This window comes from Propithecus coquereli, unplaced genomic scaffold (genome assembly GCF_000956105.1).
Source record: "Propithecus coquereli isolate 6110/MARCELLA unplaced genomic scaffold, Pcoq_1.0 Scaffold270, whole genome shotgun sequence".
NCBI classification, from domain to species: domain Eukaryota; kingdom Metazoa; phylum Chordata; class Mammalia; order Primates; family Indriidae; genus Propithecus; species Propithecus coquereli.
In genome coordinates, this window is record NW_012148286.1 from 2087153 (window position 1) to 2106408 (window position 19256).

The 19256-nt window shown below is 37.0% G+C and overlaps 1 protein-coding gene across 1 annotated transcript in view; it reads right to left on the reverse strand.

Annotated features, from left to right (window-relative positions):
* Window positions 1-988: 988 nt before the first annotated feature.
* LOC105813186 (hemicentin-1) overlaps window positions 989-19256 on the reverse strand; it is a gene marked incomplete at its 5' end in the record, with an annotated part of 108069 nt that continues 89801 nt past the window's right edge. The window contains 7 exons of the mRNA XM_012647828.1: window positions 989-1355; window positions 2857-2983; window positions 8496-8615; window positions 12185-12535; window positions 15707-15835; window positions 17934-18059; window positions 18666-18779. Coding sequence (XP_012503282.1) covers window positions 989-1355; window positions 2857-2983; window positions 8496-8615; window positions 12185-12535; window positions 15707-15835; window positions 17934-18059; window positions 18666-18779 — 1334 coding nt within the window. The remainder of the gene's footprint in view (window positions 1356-2856; window positions 2984-8495; window positions 8616-12184; window positions 12536-15706; window positions 15836-17933; window positions 18060-18665; window positions 18780-19256) is intronic.

Here is a 19256-nt window from a genome sequence, read left to right on the forward strand (position 1 = left end):
GTACAGTGTATTGACGTTTAACATTTGTGCTAATTTGAACGTACAATATTTTTTTAAAAAACAAAGAAACCTGTCCCATTGGTATTTTAAAAATTTTTTTCATTGATAGGACAATAAAAAATTCTGGAATGGAGAAGTTATGAAGCTAACTGGATGGAAAGTTATCTCAAAATATTAGAGCAAAGATCCGTGCCATGAACAATTGTCTGAGGATAAGGAATTTTTTTTCTGTTATTATAAGTGGTTCAGCTGATTTCACAAAATCACTGAAAATAATATACTAGTTCTGGATGTTCAATCAAGCTGAGCACCATTTGGGATCAAACAAACCTTCTAGTAGCTGTAGTAAATTTCTAAAATCAGTGGTGTTTCTTTTTTTCCTTAGAATGAAAATAGGTGTGTAAGTTCTATTATAAAATATCAAAACTTAAAAAAAACTTCATCGTAAGTGTGGCCACGGGGGTGTCCCTGCTGGGACAGGCAGAAGCAGGTGGTATTTTCTGCCATCCTGTTTTTTTAAATAAAAAAAAAAAAAACTTCATAAGTTATTTTATAAGCTTTGATCAAAACAAATAGAAATGAGTTTTATTATTTTAATAATACTCAAATGCTCAAAAATCTACATGACATTGAATTAGTTGTTTTTGTTTGCTTTGGTTTGGTTTTGAGGAAAATGATCTTAGCTACTATGCTACTGCAACATCACTGATATGTCCTGTTAGATGTTCAGAATAATCTTTGGGAAGTAACTGCTCCAGTGTAATAAATAAAGAAAGTAATAAGGGGCTTTTCCAGACCTTACTAAAAGATATGACCATGGCGGGATCATGAAAATACTTCGGCAGTACCAAAGAAGGCACACAAGACAGAGTATAGCACCATTTTCAAGTTGCCAAGATTGCAACCATTCAAGAGACAGTAATCTGCAAAGGGAGTGGATTGCCATGATTAAGCAGTTTAAGTGTGTGGAATAGGCTTTGGAGAGTTCTTAGTAGGGATAGGCAGACACAGCTATATACACTATGAACGTGGTCTGATATTCAATGGTCCCATTGGCACTGTAGGATAAGGCTCGAACCCTCATGCGGTACGTCTCTGGTTCTCGTAGTGGTCGTGTTGTGTACACCACTCCTTTCAGGTTTTCATCTCTTAATGCAAAAGGAACAGTTTGTTCCTCATCTGCCATGAGGAAAGTTGTCCTGGGATGTATCACCCCATCCTGCGTGTATGCAACCAGCCGGATTAAATCTTGATTGGTGCCTATTCCAAATGGGAGGGAGACAAGTTTGTATTCCAAAGCATATGGGCTCAAGGCACATTCCAAATCGTTGGGTGGACAGTTCTTGAGGCAGAACCTAAGGACAACAAACACATGAAATACACGCAGTTATCTGGAAGCAGGAGAAGGCATAACGCAGGTGACCATGATCCACGACAACTTTTAGGCACGACATGCAGGAGACAGTCTGGCTGCAAGAGCAGTAAGACTCACCCATGTTCTGTGTCACTAACTCAAACCAGATGCCCGAGGGCTATGGGAACATGCTGTGGAGAGTCAAATCTCTCTCCCAGCTCCATTAAAATCAGAAGCTCTTGAGCCACTGCAGTAAGCATGGATACCTCAAGAGTTCTGCTTTAAAATGAAAAGTTGGTTTTGGAAATAAAAGCATCTGCACACATATTGGAAACAAGTACTTCTTAAAGAGAGGAATACAAGCTATTTCTTTAAGCCAGAACATCTATCCTAACCCTGTTTGAAAGCCGAAATGGATATACTGATATTTGGTTTATTTTTCTAAAAATAATAAAGGTCGATTAGGATTCCTGGAGGGGAGAATTTCCTTTTGTAATTATCTTTATATTATTTTAGATTAAAAAACTGTAATTTCTTTTACCGGAGCCCACATGGACCATTTTTTGAGTGATCATGACTTCTAAATTGTTTGCCAGAAATCACAGGTAATAAAGAGGAAAAAAATGCACAGAGGACCATTTTATGAAGATATGGATTCTTCAGTCATAGTATTTTTAGAAGTTTCATAAGTCTATATTTTCAATTTTCTCCTTCCCCTTCCCATTCCCATCAGACCAATTACAAACAAGCTTTTGCTGGATTCCGGGCAGGCCACACTTGGGCACGTCGCAGTAACTCGGTTGGCATTTCCAAGAGGAAAACAAAGTGTGAGCTCCAACGAGTATCTGTTTTCAGAAACGTTTTCTTATTGCAGCAAAGCCTCCCCAACAAGACATTATCACTTATTTCCAAGCACCCCGTTAACTTGGTACCTGGACAGAGCACAATATTTCTGTAAGGAGAGGGAGAATAGTTTATTGAGAACCCAGAGAAAGACCGTTTCAGACGGCAGGAAATGTAAGCAAGATGACACGCGGATGGGCCAGACGGTTGACTCATCCTTGCTCATCCGTCCTCGCGTGGAGCGGTCAGCACGACAGGGGAGGGGTCATACTTGTTGGGGTGCTCTAAGTGCTGAGAGCCCTCACAATTCCGAGGGAACAAAATGGAAACCTAGGACTTTCAAAGAAAAGCAGGCTCCATCCCCCCATAAAATGCTCACTACCAAGGCAGAACTGATTCTAGATGCCGCGCAGCAGGTGGCTGGGGAGGCCGCTGTGGGAGATGCCGGTAGCCAAGAGTGCGTTTAGGCTGCAGTGGCTGCTGCAGGATGAGCTCATTTCTTGCCCAGTCACTGAAGAAGGAACGCACTGTAATCCCACATCCCTCTACAGTTACTGGCTTCCTTCGAGTTCAGCATGACTGCAGACAAGGTTTATGTTGGTCAAGGAGAAAGAGCAGGGATTTTCAAAGCATGTCGGGGATGAGAAGGCGAGACATACCCTGAAACAGGATCCCGCTGGTAGTCGGGGGGGCAGGGCGTGTCAATGCACCGGTAGCTTCCCCGCATGTTGAAGCACATGCGATTTGGTCCACAGCGAACATTCTGCTCCAGACACTCGTCGACATCTAGGGACAGCACACGGGACGGGCAGAATCAGCAGAGAGGGTCAGAACAGGCCATCAGAGCAGGCGCTGTGGCATGCAGAGGGCTGGCCTTCTCCTCCCCGTGCACAAACGCAGTGGTCCTACCGAAGCTGCTTCAACCACAAAACGGGGATCGTGACAGCAGGGGGGCTTATTTCCCAGATTAACGTACGTGAAAAGATATCAGAAAATAAGAGCCATAAAAGCAGACGGGGAGCTATTAAGAGCTTTCGGGTGTCTTTTATATTTAGAAAATAGAGTGCATTTGAGTTATATAAAGCAAATAATATTTCAAATAAACAGGCTAAAAATTTAAATGACACTTGTGAATATTTTTGCAAAGTGAAGACTTTCCTTAAAATGTGAGTGATCCTTCCCTAGTATTTTGTTTTGTGAGTTCAAATTGTTGAGAGGGAAATAGGGTAGTAGAAATTAAAGGAGTCAAGCTATAAATTCAGGGGAGAATGTACAGGTCAGTAAGATCCTGAGGAGAGAGACAAAATAAAGAATAAAACAGGATCATACGAACGACCCAAGAACCACAACCGAAGTCTGATCACGTGGAGCAGAGTCCGCCTGAGTCTGGACTGTGCGGAGCTGTCCTTAGTTGTTATGGTAATGAGACGCTCTCCTTAGGGTAATCACAGCAGGTTGGGGGAAATACGCAAATGAAATACTCTTCATTTTGTTGTTGTCTACACAAAGTTGTTCAGTAGAAACATACTTAAATGTTTTCTGAAAATGAGTGTTTTTGAGGCATGATTCTTAACTTAGGAGTCTGTATTTGAGCATAAGGGGATCTGTGAATGAAAGTATTTGTGTGCATGTGTATGTGTTCACGTGTGTGTGTTTATGTTTGTGTGTGAGAGAGAGAAATCGAGAGAGAGAGATCTACAGACAGAGACAGTAAAACTGAGAACAGATTGATGGACAGAATTTCTGGAAAGAGGGTCCATAGACTTCAACAAAACTTTTGAGGGATTTTGAGATTGCAAAATTAAGAACCCTATTTTAGAGCAATAGTTCTCAAACTGGGGCATCCACGTTCCCCTGTTGGTGCATGAGGGCTTTCTAGCAGTAGGAGGGCAGGTAAATATTTCAGGAAATCAATGTTCACATTCTCATTTCCCACAAGTTCTTCTTCCCAAAATCAATCTGCCTGAGAACTTCTTGTGGCCCGGAGGTCTCCTATCCCTTCTCCTCCTTTCCCTCCTTCTTCTGCTTTGCCAAAAGGTTTCCACTAATCCCAGGGCACAAAGAAAGGGTGAGAATATTGGTAATAAATAGTGATGGGGGGCAGGCCTTATTTTATCATGGTTACAAACCAGCAGTCTTAGCTCTCTGTTTTAAATTAGATTTCAGACATGAGTTGGTTGTCATGGGAACACCTACTAACACTTTTGTTTGAACAGAAAAATCAACTTAGACTTTTGTCCAACGGTCAATCTGATCGGTTTGACAATGAGTACAAACTTCTAAATTATACAGTGGTCATCCTCTATTAACTGAGGAAGTTAAACTTGCAGCTCCGAAGTTTTGATCAAAATATATTTAAAGCACATGCTCATGAAATGGCAATGCCAGCATTCACACCCTTTGCAACTATTTAAACTTACGTTAAGAAACTTTAAGATTTAATTTAAAAAGTATGAGGGAATATAAAGGTTTCAGAGTCTAAGTCAATTAGCGGCATATAGGCACTTATGCCATCCTCCTTCTTTAGCATGTGAATAAACAGAGATCCTGAGGCACAGCCGGGAACAATTCCAATGAATGATTCAAGCTGGTCCTCAGAGAGGTGGGTCCCGAAGGTCAAACGCACCCTGTCAGGGAATCTGTGCTAAGACCAATGGGCATGTGTAACTGTGGTGTCATTTTGCCGTAACTTGGCACTTTTACTGGACGTGGGTTAAAGTTGTGAAGTTCTTTTGAGAATTCTTAAATAATTTGGGATATTGCTATGAAAGAAAGAGAAAGGAGAGAAGAAATTCCAAGAGACAATACATTAATCATGTATAATAAATGTCAAATTTCATTTCTGAATTATTTACCATTTGCATTTTGCATCCAAAATGAGCATTTTAGATTTGGTTCCAAATATATTGTTTTCTAAGGAAACCACAGACAATGTAATTATTTACTTTAAACTTAATAACAGTCTGTAGAAAGTAAAAAGATAGTATGCCAAAATGATGCAGAATAAATCACTTCCTTGACCTTTTAGTTTTTTATATGTGCTGACAATGATGTAATGTGCTTTCTGTTACTAGTTTTATGTTAGGACTAGTTTTCCTACAGGAATGAAACACAGTGTGAAACAAGTTTTTATTTCAGTTAAGTCTTGCCTATTGTGTCTGGGAAACAATTTCTAATTATGATTTTATCTGTCAGAAGTGCTTCGTCTCCTTGACAAAATGAGAGTGTCTCAGAGGGAAGTGAAAAGTCCCCTAGAAAAATGTGGAAGAAATTCAATTAGCCTTATCTTCCTTTCTCTCATTAAAAACATCTTCCTTCCCACTCATCCTCCAAATTTCATTTCATCTCTAATTTTTATGGTGCACTCACATAGAAACATGGAGGCCAGTGGGCTCCAGGGTCCCCTCATAATGGTGGCCCAGAGACCAGGATCTGGACACACAAGTGTGTGCAAAGAGCAGTTACCTTATCATGGATTTGCACTGTCTGATTATGAATCTATAAAGAAATGTCAGAATCTACTACACAAAGTGTTCGTCCTTAGTCCATAACGATGTCTACTTTCCATAGAAAGGCTTTCATGTAAGTATGGAGGTGCTGGGCAGGTGGCTCTCCTTTGTCACTGGTCTATTACTATCTACTCAGGATCAAGCACCCTATAGTAATTCACTCTATTCACTGTTCTTAAAAAAGAGAGAGAAATTGTGTTGATGTCTTTTGTTAACGAACAATTTGGTCATGTCTGGTTTTCATTAAATAATACAAGTATATTATTATGATAGAAAGTATAGGCATTTTGTAACATAAATATTATTGCTGCAAGAAAAGAATCTCAAAATGAGCTGAGAAACGTATTAATAGTTTTAGAACAGCCAAATGGATTTAACCAAGTGTTTCCGAATTCTTTTAAAAAAATAATTTAGGATAAACATACTTGAAACACATGTCTTATAGAAAGTATAAGTCATTCAGATTCTTGATAAACATTACAGGTTACTTTTCTAAAAGCATAGATGGATAAGAACACTCATTTCAATTGCAATGCCAATATAATGTTTCCAAATTTTAAGAATTAGATTAGTGGTACATAAAGTTAGTGTAAGGATTTCATAGCTTTCTCCTCTCTGCTTCTTAGGCAATTCTTGATTGGTCATGCTTTTTGTTTTTCATTTTGCAGTCTGGTGACTTTCACTTTTGACGAGAGTCTCCTTGTTCGATGTCAAATTCACTTTAATTTTTCTTTTGTTACTGACATTTCTAGCACTAAGGTATAAAGCTCTAAAAAATCCTCTGTGAATGAAAGGCAGTCTTTTGTTCCTCATAAATGCCTCAAACACTTTCTAAAACTATAAAAAGACCCCGAGTTATTCTTTAAAGACCTCTTTAAAAGACGTAATTGTTTTCTCTCATGTCTTTTTAAAACTACAAAAATGTGTAACCTATTTAAATTGCAAGCATTCCAAATGACACCTGTTTCTGATTTATTCACATTATTTTCCATTCTGAAGCACAACTAAAAACCGAAAAATGTTTTGAACTCAATGAGTGACAAGCGCAATTAAAAAATAAACCAGCAATATTTACAAAAGATGAAAAATTCTCTAATGAGAATATAACCCTTAAAATCTGGCTGAGGGGCTTTGCATTTTGTGTGGTTATTCCGAATGCTTCAGTATCCACCCTGTTTCCTTCCCCGATGCCGGGGCACCTGCAGTGAGTATCGCTGTAGTGCGGGGCATCGCCACTCCTTCAGGAAGGTTCTTGGGTTGGAGAAGAGCGGAAAGTTGTAAAACCCAGACAAAGTGCTGTCGCTGCCTCCTGCTGCCACAGTGCACAGCGTCCTGGGAGACACAGTGGGCTGGTCTAGATACATGAGATCTGAGGTCAAGTCCTGCCTCTGCTCTCGATTGTTCTAGGGCATTGAAGCTCACATAATCACTCTACGAATTAGTTTTAGAATGGGTACAAATCGTCTAATGGGTACCCACTAGGATAATACAAATTATTGCCTTTGACATATCTGTACTGCTGATTAAAATGACATAATAGTTGTTTTGGAAAAACATAACGCCATAATGTAAATAGGTTATTCCAGTACTTCCAATATCAATAAAGTGTTCTGCATGGGGTAGGTTCTCAGGGAACGTTTGGTGACTGACGGCCAGGAGGAACAAAGGTTATCGCTGAGTTCACATTCCCCTCCCAGCCCACGCAATCGGTGGGGCTCTCAGGGAGTGTGCGTGGGTGGATGGTAGGGTCAGGGTGGCTCTGGGGTGATAACCAAGGAGAGGCCATCTTCACCCGTCCTACCTCCTGGAACACATTTTCCGTGAGCTACATCCTTAGCAAGTCTTCTGTGAATCCCACGGAGAGGAAAAATTCGATCTAAATTTGCTGCTGATAAAGCACTCTTTTGGAGATTTTATTTGCTGTGCTTTACAAAAGAATATAGTTTGTCCATGACAGAAATTAATATAATGCAGAAGCTTATTGAGATCTACGTAATACTTCTAGATTTTGTCCACAAAATTGAGGGGGTTTCTTAGAATATTTTAAAGAGTTATACAAGTTCTTACTTCTTTTTCATCTAAGTACATGTTGCAATGTTATAAACCTCAGTGAATTACAATGCCCCTTTCACATTTTTGTGTGTATAAAAAGGAAACTACGGAGATTGGTATTTTTTCCTTTCTGTCACTGCTGTTATAGAACCTATAAACTATATTTTGATTTATTCACATCCTGTCTCCTCCAGACTGTAAGCGCTTAAAGGGAAGGACTGATTCTTATTTATCTGTTTAAACCGTCTGCATCCTGCAATGCTAGCACGTAATTGTTCTACACCATATGTAGACTCAATGAATGAATGACTGAATTTATTACCGACTGATCACTCTAAACATAAATCTAATGAGACAAAATATAAAATAATGCCTAACACTGAAGGAAATTTACTGAGTACTCTTCTCATTTCCTCTTCTGTCTTAGCCGAATTGTGAAAAAATATTTGAAGAGATCTATTCCCATTAAGTTTAAAAAATGTATAACATGAACTGATTCAGGCATTCTTGCTCCTTCTATTAAGATCATACCAAAAATGTTTCCCAACTATTTTCCTTTGCTTAATTGCTCTCTCATTGCTTCTCCTACTTGCAGAAAGATTGTTTGAACGTAAGTCTGCCCTAGGGAATGGGCAAGAAGGGGAAGCAAATAGAAGAATGATTATTCAAAAAAACTTTTCACACTCTCCCATGTTGGTTTTAATTGAAGTTGCAGTAACGTCCCAAAGTTTTCTCACCTTGGCATGTCTTTCCATTGAGTGTGAGTTGATAGCCAGGTGGGCAGAGGCATTGATAGCTTCCAAAGGTATTCTTACACTCATGCTGGCAGGTGTCTGTATGTTCACATTCATCAATATCTGTGCAGAAAGATAGTAGAGGGTATCACCACATACGACAATGGCAGAAACTGTGACAGCCAACTATTGACAAATTGAATCTCAAGACCCACACTGGTCAATTTTCATATTAGTTAAGTAAGTTAGACGGAAATGACAGAGGAAACAGATTTGTATAAGATCCTCAAATACCAAAGTATGAAACTGTTGACAGAATGGTAAAATTTACCTAAAATATAAAAGTTTATATTAAGATTAAAAAGAAGCATTAGTTTTTATTTTATTTAAATTTTACCTATTCTCTCTCTCTCTCTCTCTCTCTCTCTGCATCCCCTCCATCAACATCCATGCAAATCTTTCCCATGGACAGATAACATCAAATGAAAATGGTTTTATTTTTGTGATAGAACTATTCATCAAACTTTTCATACAATTGTAAAGTACTAATAGCAAGTACATATATATATGTGTGTGTATATATATATATATATATATATATATATACACACACACACATACATACATAACATACATATATGTATATATAGTTGTTGTGCTACCTTTGGCAGGCCATTTAACTTCTCGAGATCTCAGTTCAATTCTCCTGCCAAAAAGAAAACATTGAGACCATCTGGCCTACTTCACAGGTTTGTTGGAAGTTTCATATACAGTAATATATGGGAAAGTATTTTATAAACTATAAAGGACTATCTGCTATTATCAAATAAAGCCAAGAAAACAGTAATATAAAAGAGAGTGAGAATAGATGACAATTCAAAATTAATTGATATTTGCTTTAAGGACAAGGGATGTGATTTGAGAAGCCTAGGATTTCTTGTCCCAATTGTGTTTTGCTGTGAATGATATTAAAATTTGCTCATAGTCCCTGAGCATATACTAAGAAGTAGAAGATTGAAGAAAACTCAACAGGAAATGGGAACAAGAGTGCTGTAGGGTAGAACTAAAGAGAAGACAAAGTGAAATCTGGGAGATGACTCAGAGCAAAAGGATCTATTCATTTTGCATATTTTGCACATGCTGAAAATCTAATTGTAATGACTCAAAATCTGTTAATGATAAACACTCATCAAACATTTGTTTGTTAATGTTTTTGCATTACTTTAACCAAAGTGTTTGTTCCATGACTTGTGTGAGCTATTTTTACTTTTTTCCTTTAAAATCTCCTTTAACCTTAAATAACAACAGAAATTTAAATGATGTTGAACTCCAAGTAGTTAAGATGGAACTTTCCAAAGCATAAATTTTAAAGTGGCCCGAAGTGTGATTTCTGTGTTCAGAAGCAATGCAATGTTCTGTTATGCTTTGCGATCCTTCAAAAGCTAAATTTTCGCTTAACTCTAACAAGATTCCACAGTGTTAACTTGAATCTATTGTACTATGTCTATTCCTTACAGTTAATTGAAGGCATTTGGTGTTTTTTTGCAAGTTGCTCTTGTTACATAATTCCAAAGCTGTCTGCAATTTTAGTGTAAATTTCTTTATTAATCCCAATACTATTAATATAAAATACTCACCATACTTTAAGAAATGTTTAAGCCTATTAATTGCCACAAATAAACTTACATGTCCAGAAATTGACTAGTTATAAAAGTTTGCTTTGGATTCTCTAAGACCAATCCTCACTGAAACAGTCACTGCCTCAAACAGTGAATGACTGCCTGCGGAAGACAATTCTGATGATATAACATTGATTTAATGTAAATAGAAAGACAGAAAACGTTTTTAAGACTCTAATGATGTAACTGCAGCCATAGACAGTGACGAAGAAATAGAGGATTGGGTTATTAATCGGGAAGTTTTCTTAAAATAACTTGGACATTCAGATACTTTAGAAGAAACTAGCTAGTGGTAGATAGTGTGGATGGTGTGGCTGAATTCATTTGTCATATTGTCAACACAGATTTTTGGGCAGGAAGGTAAAGGTGAAACAGAAGAAAAGAGCTTGTCTAAAATGAAGGCTGAGAGTGGGATGGTAATAGGGTCTGAACACTCTCAAGTGGGAATGACTATTTGGAAGCAATGTTGAAAGAATGTCAGGTATTAATTCTGTCAATAAAAGAATAGTGAAAAATTTTAGTGAAGAGTCAGGTCAAAATTGTGGGCATAAAAGATTGCCAACACTCAGAATGGTTTGTAGCAGCTTGAGAGTGGTTTTTAATATACTAGCAGGAAGAGGAGAGCCCACAGATTTAGTGATTAGGCGGTATTTGACCACATGGGACAAAATGGAGAGAACTGTTAATGAATCCATTAATGTTTGATGAGTAGCAGAAACTATTACAGAATTGTCCACTGTTCTGGGAGGCTGATCACAAGTGATAAGTTTCCATATCCCTCCTATTAAGCCTCAGGTACATCAGGATATGTAGACAGAATAGTTCTGGAAAAATATGAACATAGACAACAAAGGGTAAAGGTTGAGTATCCAGAGGAATTGAGGGTCCGAGTGAGCAGAGGTGACATGAGAAGGTGGAGCCACCTACGGTTGAGCAGGAGCACGTCTGAGAAGGTAACGATACAGGAACAGGGCTTGGAGAAGGGTAGAAAAAAATGACAAAAATTGAAGTTTGAAGGAGAAAAAAAATTTTTACAATTTTCAAAAGAAATGTTTAACAGAAAGCATATTTAGGAGAGAATTAACTCTTAGAAATGTAAGAAAAGGAAGTTTGCAGAGTGGCCTTTGAATTTAACAGAAATCCTTTCTTCTCTCCCTTTTCATTTCCTTTCTCCCTTCCTTTCTTGCTCTCTTTTTTCCATCTAACAAATAGTGAAGCTAATTCCTGTCTGCTAATTCCCCTTGGTTCCTAGCTCAATGCCATGCATACTGCGGATACTCTCCAAAATTGAGTTAAATGAATGACAGATGGTAATGTTTGCAACTTAACATTAAAACAAGGTCTCAATACTTACATTGGAAATTACACTTCACTTTCGCAAACAAAATTACAGACTTGCATGTTTAAATAAAGAGATTGAAAGCACATATTTTAGAGTGACCGAAGCAACTTAATCTTGTCCTGGCTCACATTATATTTTCAGTGACATAAAAAAATATAAAATAATCAAATTGAGAAATGCCACGGGGAGTGTGTGGCCACAGTCAATGGGATGTTGGCTGTCACACAGAACAAGCAATTGACTGTGTAGCTAAAACGTTCATTTTTAAGCCAGTGCTTTTGCTTCAGTTAGATACAGCCATAATCGGATGGTATTTTATTACGTGGCAGTATGTATATCCTCTTTAAAAAAAACCATATTCTGGATGCCACTGAGATTTATTTCTATACAGCATTAAATTTAGTAACACTTTCAGGGGTGATCAAGAAGAGAAACTGTTAGCATAACACAATAAATTATTAGAATGCACACATGTAAATATATCACTTGTTTGAGTAAAGCTTGTAATAGTTTTCGGTGCCAGAATAAATGTCTTGAAACTCTGAGTCATTCCAGACTTGAGATGAGATGTAGTTGGCTACACCCGAACAACCGCAGGGCCTGTGCACATGCCTAGACGCTGATGAGCGAGGGAGCCCACAGAGAGGAAATGGAATACGGCTGACATTTACCTACACACGTGTCATGGCTTGCCTCAGAGCCTTCGGGGCAAGTTTTCCTAATAGTCCTTCTAGTCCTGGAGAGAGATGTTCTGCTGTTTCTATACTCTGAGTAGGAGCTGTAGAGATGTGAGTACTGTCTGTAATGCTGTTGAGGTTGATAGTTGTTTCTCACAGGGGAGAAGCGTGCAAGGTTATAGCTACTGTACTGACTGCCATAATTTGGCAGCCTCTCCAATCCAGCGCAAGATTTCCCGTCCCCTAATAAATGTTGTCCTGGTGGACAGTTACACTTGAAGCTGCCGGGGGTGTTGGAGCACTGATGTGCACAGGGTTTAGGCACTCGTTCACATTCATTAATGTCTGCTCGTGTGCCATGATACATAAAAAGAGAAAAAAAAGACACATACACACACACATACACAAAACACAGGAATAAAGCATCAGTCTGTGAAACAAACTGAGGACATTTTATGTTACCCTCCAAAAGCCAGGAATACAGTAATTTCTCCCCAACTGCTATAAACGCTTGAGAAAGCTTTAATCATTCAGTTAGGAATACACAGAGAGGTTCTGTAACTCTCCCTAAACATTGCTTCACATGTACAAGTTTTATTTGAATGTTCACGTTGGAGCAGGTGGCTCAGAAAACCAGACACTAGTTCTGGGCATCCAGCCTCCTTTTGCTTTCAGTTGTGGCGGCCTCGAGATCTAAGGAACTCTGTTTTCAGCCTTGTCTCCTTGACTACAAAAGAAAAACTTGACGTTGTATTAGTTTGGGCCAATTTGTTATACATTTTCACATGTAATTTCAAATGCAACATTGACATTTTAAATCAAATGTTTACATGTATAAACACTACACTCAGATTTCTGAGTTCAACTAGAGAGAGATATCCTAGTTTGTCTATCTTTTGCATATCTTCCTCTGGCAAAAAAGATGCAAAGCGGTGTGGAATCACAAACTAATACAATTTTCATGAAACTACAATTATAAAAAAGTCTCAGTAGTATCTCTTAATACAATCGTATGTGTACATTTCCAAAATTTATTTCTTTAACTTGCTCTTTCTCTGTTTTGACAAATAGATCCTTTGGATGGATTTCTGATTTTCCTAATTGGTTGACAATACCAGAAACAATCTAATATGTCTAGATATAATTCTTCTATGTGTGTAACTACTTTTATGCTTTTTAAAATGTTCATGTCAGTGACTTGGTCTTTCTGCATCATCTTTCCCCTCCTATGCTTTATTCTCCACACAGCAGCCAGAGTGATCTTTTTCAAATGTTATTACTATTATAATTGTATTATATTGCTTGTCTGATTGCTCAAGACTTTCTATGTCACTCCTTCAAAAATTTGAAAGAAAATATAAATTCTTTTTCATGGTTCTTTACCCTTTGCCTAACTTTGCTTCAACAGCGCGGGCCCTTTGGTTGCTCCTTGACTATGGTGAGTGCATTCCTCTCTGAAGGACTTTGCCCTCAGCCTGGAATACACTTGCTCAGACCTTCACGTGGCCGCTGCTCCGTAACTATGCTCAGTCTCTCAGACGGACTGGCTGGATCAGAGAGCTACCCCTCTAATCTGGATCATTCTTTCTCCTTGCCCTGTTTTATTTTTCTGAGTGCTTATCACTATCTGAAATTGTATTACATATTTGTTTTGTGATTCTTGTTTCTCCCCATGGAAGGTAAACTCTGGTCTCCCCTGTTTAGCATTGTAATCCCTCAATCTAGAACATTGTCCTGTGCAAATTAGGTGCTCATTAAACATCTGTGAATGAATGCAGGAATGAGCTTGACATCATGTGCCAAATCAAGCCACTAGCAGTAGAAACAAAAGGGTCAAGTGGGAAATTGTGGTCTTGTAGACATAGAAACCAGAGTTCAAAAGGTAGGGTAGATCTTAATTCTGTTGGTGGAGAGAAAAATGAAATTGCATCTTCAGTTTGCCTTTAGTTATAATTTTGATCACTAGCATTTCTAATCTGCCATACAATTACAAGTTTCAGATGTATGAATATTACCATAACTATGGACTTTTAAATTTTCTTTTGTCATTTCTGAATTTATAATTCTGAATTAATAATCAAGCCAAGCACATTTTTTCCCAAAAGATTAAAAAGAAGGCAACAAAGACACATAATCATTTCTTACAAAGTTATAAACTCAACAAATCCATATAATTTTAAAAAGTTATTTTTCTTTCTATTTCTAAGTTAACACATGGAGTCTATACTTGCAATGCTTCCTGTAGATTGGAAAAGTGAATGAAAACCGGGGATGAAAACCAAATTCTTTAATCTATTATGACAGTGGCATTTTAAAAAGCAACATAAAAAGGTGAGATAAAAGTAATAAATCTTGCTTTAAAAACTACTTTAGTAGGCAAAAATTAAGATTAATATTTTTAATCTTTTTGAAGCAATGATCCTACTTTCTTCCTTGTTTTATTCCCCAACCTAATGTCTAACATTCAATTGCTGGTCAAATTAGTAAGCAAATAAACATATTTCATTCTGAAAAGTCACTGTTATTGCTGTTCAAGATATTAAATTATATATAAATTATAATATCTAAATAGAAGACTAAAATGACATGCCATGTACTCCTGCTATTAAAAGGCATTTCTTTTAAAAGAGTTTCTCATAATGTTTGAACATTTGCTATGTGAAAACTACTATGCTAGAGACTCCATAAAGATAGAACTAAGTCTTCTTAGGAGAATTTGTTATAAATAATTGTTTAGTAGACAACCAAGGCAACCAATTTAACAAGCACAGCATGAAACCCAGTAGCTAGAATTTAAAATCCCACACAATCTTTTACTGCACTTAAATATTCTAAGGAAGACACAGTTTGATCAGTTTCTTTATTACAAATGTGTCAATTTTTTAAAAAGTATATATGGTTACCTTCTTACAGGTATTTTCTATGATCTGCCTTACTTTGTATTCAATTGTAACTATGATGGAAACAAACAGGCAGTTGGGAGAGATGAATGAAATATTTTTAGCACAGGAAATGGCACATGGTAAGCATTAAATATATGTTAGATAAAGTAATAATTATCAATTTGCTTAAATTAGGTGTTTGTATTTTAATCCCTCATACCCAAACTTTCATACCACATACAGATATAGTTCATACTCAATAAAATGTATCTATGCAAATGTTTACATCCTGTACATAGAGAAATAATCAATGAGATCATCTTAATAATTAATTGTCATGGCAATTATATTAGAACCTCATTTTGATATACACGGTGTATAGCAAGCACTCAGTAAGTGATTATGGCTATATGAAATGTCAGTGTAAATTGAACTCAATATGAAATCTCCAAATAATAAGAATAAACAATAAGAAATATGCAAATTATATTATGAATTACTTAAACCAACTTACATACCTTCTAACTGTAGCAAGAGACTGTTTGAGGACAGAGAGAGTGGGCCTAAGCAAGTTGGTAAGGCTAGCTAACTATATTAGTACTTTATTACTCAGTAAGAGTTCCTGTTAACTTACCCATACAGGGTCTTCCAACTCCTTGAAACCGGTAACCTCTTGGGCATACACAACGATAGCTGCCTCTCGTATTTTCACATATCTGGTTATATCTGCACTGATGGGTCCCGTCTTTACATTCATCAATATCTACAGACACGGAGGCAATAAAAAGTAATAACATTTCCTCTTTCAAAACCCGAAGTCATTATATTTAAAATTAACGCTCTGTAGAATTGCCAAAGGTTGCAATTCTCACCATGTGGTTGAGATCAGATCAACTCATGACTTGGAGTCAGAAAGCGTGGGTTCAAGGCCCAGCTCTGCCACTTATTAACTGGCTCCTTTTCTTCTTCCTGCTCCCTACTATGGAAAGAGTTTTATTCTCAAATTTTTTTTTCTCCTTGTCTATCCTCCCTCCTCCTTTTGCCATTTATTTATACTAGTGATTAGCGTTTAGGCAGATTGAGAGCAAGAGTACCACATCGCTTCTGATCTACAGTCCCACGTTCCAGCTGCTAGCTGGACTTCTCCATCTCCGAGTTTTACCAGGACTTCAAGCCCAGCAGGTCCCCAGCATCTTATCTTTACTCCCTAATTTAGCATAGCAGCACTCCTGTCTTCCCAGTCAACCAGGCTGCTAATGCCAGAGTCATTACCTTATTCCCTCAATCAGTTGCCAAGATTGGGTAATTCTATTTCCTTCAATCAAACCTGATATTTCCACATTTCCAGCTCCTCTTTGCTATATTTTTGCTGTAGTTTCTTAAATAGTCTTCTGATTTTTCAGCTCATCTCGTGGCTAATTAGTATTATACATAACGAGTCAATATTCCTAAAAATATTTACAGTTGCATATAACTGTACATGATGCCATGAGGTGGCTGCTATTCTTAAGAATTAAGAAAATTATTTACCTATCTCCATAGTGTTAGAGTTGAAAAGTCTTTGAAATCTGACAGTCCAAACCACCACCATACTTTTTTTAAGTATACTCAACCTTCATATATCTCAACAAGTATCAACGAGTGGTCAATATTCCTTTGTCTATACCTATATCCATCACTGGTATCATATTGTTTTGAGACAAATCTAAGACGTATTGTAACTTTATTAATAAATATTTTAGAGTACTTTTTTCTTTTTAGAAAACTGTGCTATTTTTACAATGAGACACTTAAATTTCTGTGTGATCAGAAGAGTTCTCCAAAGTCAGATAGCTGTCAAGAAGGAATGATGAATTTGAACACTTTATTCTTAAGTCCAGTACTTCCTCCCTCGAACAGGGCTTTCTTGCTTTCCTTTTTCTCTCACCTCCAACTATTACATTCCATTTAAGCCTATATTTAAATGTGATCACTTCCATGAACCCCTTGACAGTCACTCCTATTAGATATGATGACTCTCTTGGGTATGTTGTACAATTCTATCTGTACCTCTTTTATGGTGTTTCATTCTGCCTTTACTATTGCATGCTTTTTTTTTTTCCTTTGGTGGAGGGAGTAGAGAAGGCTAATTTAATCCACAAATCATGCCCTCCTCTTGTGTATTTTAACCCAGCAGATTGTAAGTACAAGAGGGCAGGAATGGCATCTGTTTTATTTTTGTAAATCCTGCAGTTGATGGCTCTGCTAACTCAGGTAAGCTGGTCTATAGAACAGGCATACAAAGAACATACTTAGGGAAAAATATAATTTACTTTATTGTCTGGTCATTGATTTGACATCTGCTAACTCAATAGACTGATACAAAATAAACACACAAAGAATAAATTTTGGGTGAAATATAGTCTGTTTCATTGTCTGGTCATTGATTTGACATTTAAGGAATATTTAGTTTTAAAATAATTGTATTTTGAATGTTTAATAAATCTCTACAAACATAATTTTTCTTAGCCCCCATGAAATTCTAAACATATATGCTGAATTTCACAGTAGAAATGATGTGAGAAAATACTAATTCATGTGGATATTAAACTATGTAAACCAAATGTACAATTGATGAGAACTCAAAATGGTCAGAAATGTCCACAGAGAGCTTCCATTTCGTGGTATAGCCATGACCCTGCGACCCCAGAGCTCACCCATACTAGAAGTTGGGAGTACCTACAGAGAAAGAAAGATTTCCTTGTTAGCTTAAATTTACTCTAATCGTTAATTTTAAAATCATTAGTTTAAAAAAGTAAGATACCTTACTTGACTTGTTGATGGTAAACAGATCTCAGGCACCGAACTAGCCAGACACTCACCAATGCAGGTTCCATTTTCCGCCTTGGTCATTCCATTTGGACAAAGATCAATGCACTTATAGCCACCACGGGTGTTCTTACAGTGCTGATCTGGTCTGCATACATTCTGTCTACACTCGTTCACGTCTTGATAAAAGAACAAAGGTAACGTATGTTGAGACAATGATTTATTCCACTCTTCTAGAGAAACCATACTTTTGGATTTTAAGGATATTATAAGCTACTATAGATGTTCACTGAATAATCATTGTGTAAGATTAATGTACTTAAATCTGATAAAGTGTGTAACAAAGTGTGTAACATACTTTAAAACAGAAAGATAAAAATAAAAAACAAAAGCAAAATATTGCTTCACAGAGCTGGTAGCCATACCAACCACTTTCTCTCCTAGAAAAATAAAAATGACGAAAAAATATATATAGAAAAACATCATGTGTATACATATATAATGTACATACATATGTGTATGAACATATATATTTTATATTTTTACAAGAAAAATTCAGTAAATGGAGGAAATGTTAAAAAGAATGTTTATATAATAAGAAAATGAAGCCCATAAAGTATAACATTTGTCTCCATTTTGGTTTTGCATGGATTACATACATGATGCATGACTGATGTCGTCCGAACCACCAATCAGTACAAAGACACAGCAGATGCATTTAGATCAGACAGCATTAAGAAGTCACAGAGACATCATTTTTATTTAGTTCAAAGCCCTTTTCTTACCCATGCATTTTCTGCCTTTGAGCTGATACCCAGGTTCACAGCCACAGTGGAAACTTCCTATGGCATTGAAACAGTGCTGGTGACAGGGGCTGGATTCTTGACATTCATTAATATCTGGTAAATAAAACAAAACTTTCATTATATGCTGTTAGGAAACCTGAGTTAATTTATCCCAAATGTTTAACATTTTAATGATCTTGATCATCACCATGTGTAAGATCTTTACTAAAACAAATTCAATACATTTACTCTTATACGATCTGCTAAGTAATTGATAGAATCGACTGCTGGAGAGGGTATCTCTCTTCATTACTACTTAAAAGTAGACATTTGTTAATGATTAAGAACTATGTCGATGAAACACTCTTCTACTTTAAGTATTTCACAATATGGCTCCCACTCCTGCTTCTAGGAAGTTTTAGCCCTGGAATGTTGCTGACAGACGGTGATGCTGAAGACAGAAAAAAAGAAAAAAAAAAAAGCACTGTCTTTTGCAGTTTTCTTTTTGTCTTTTGCAGTCTTCTTCTCCATTCTTGCTGCTGTTAGCCCAATGCAGGTCTTTATCACCCTTTTCCCTGATTGACTGCAGCA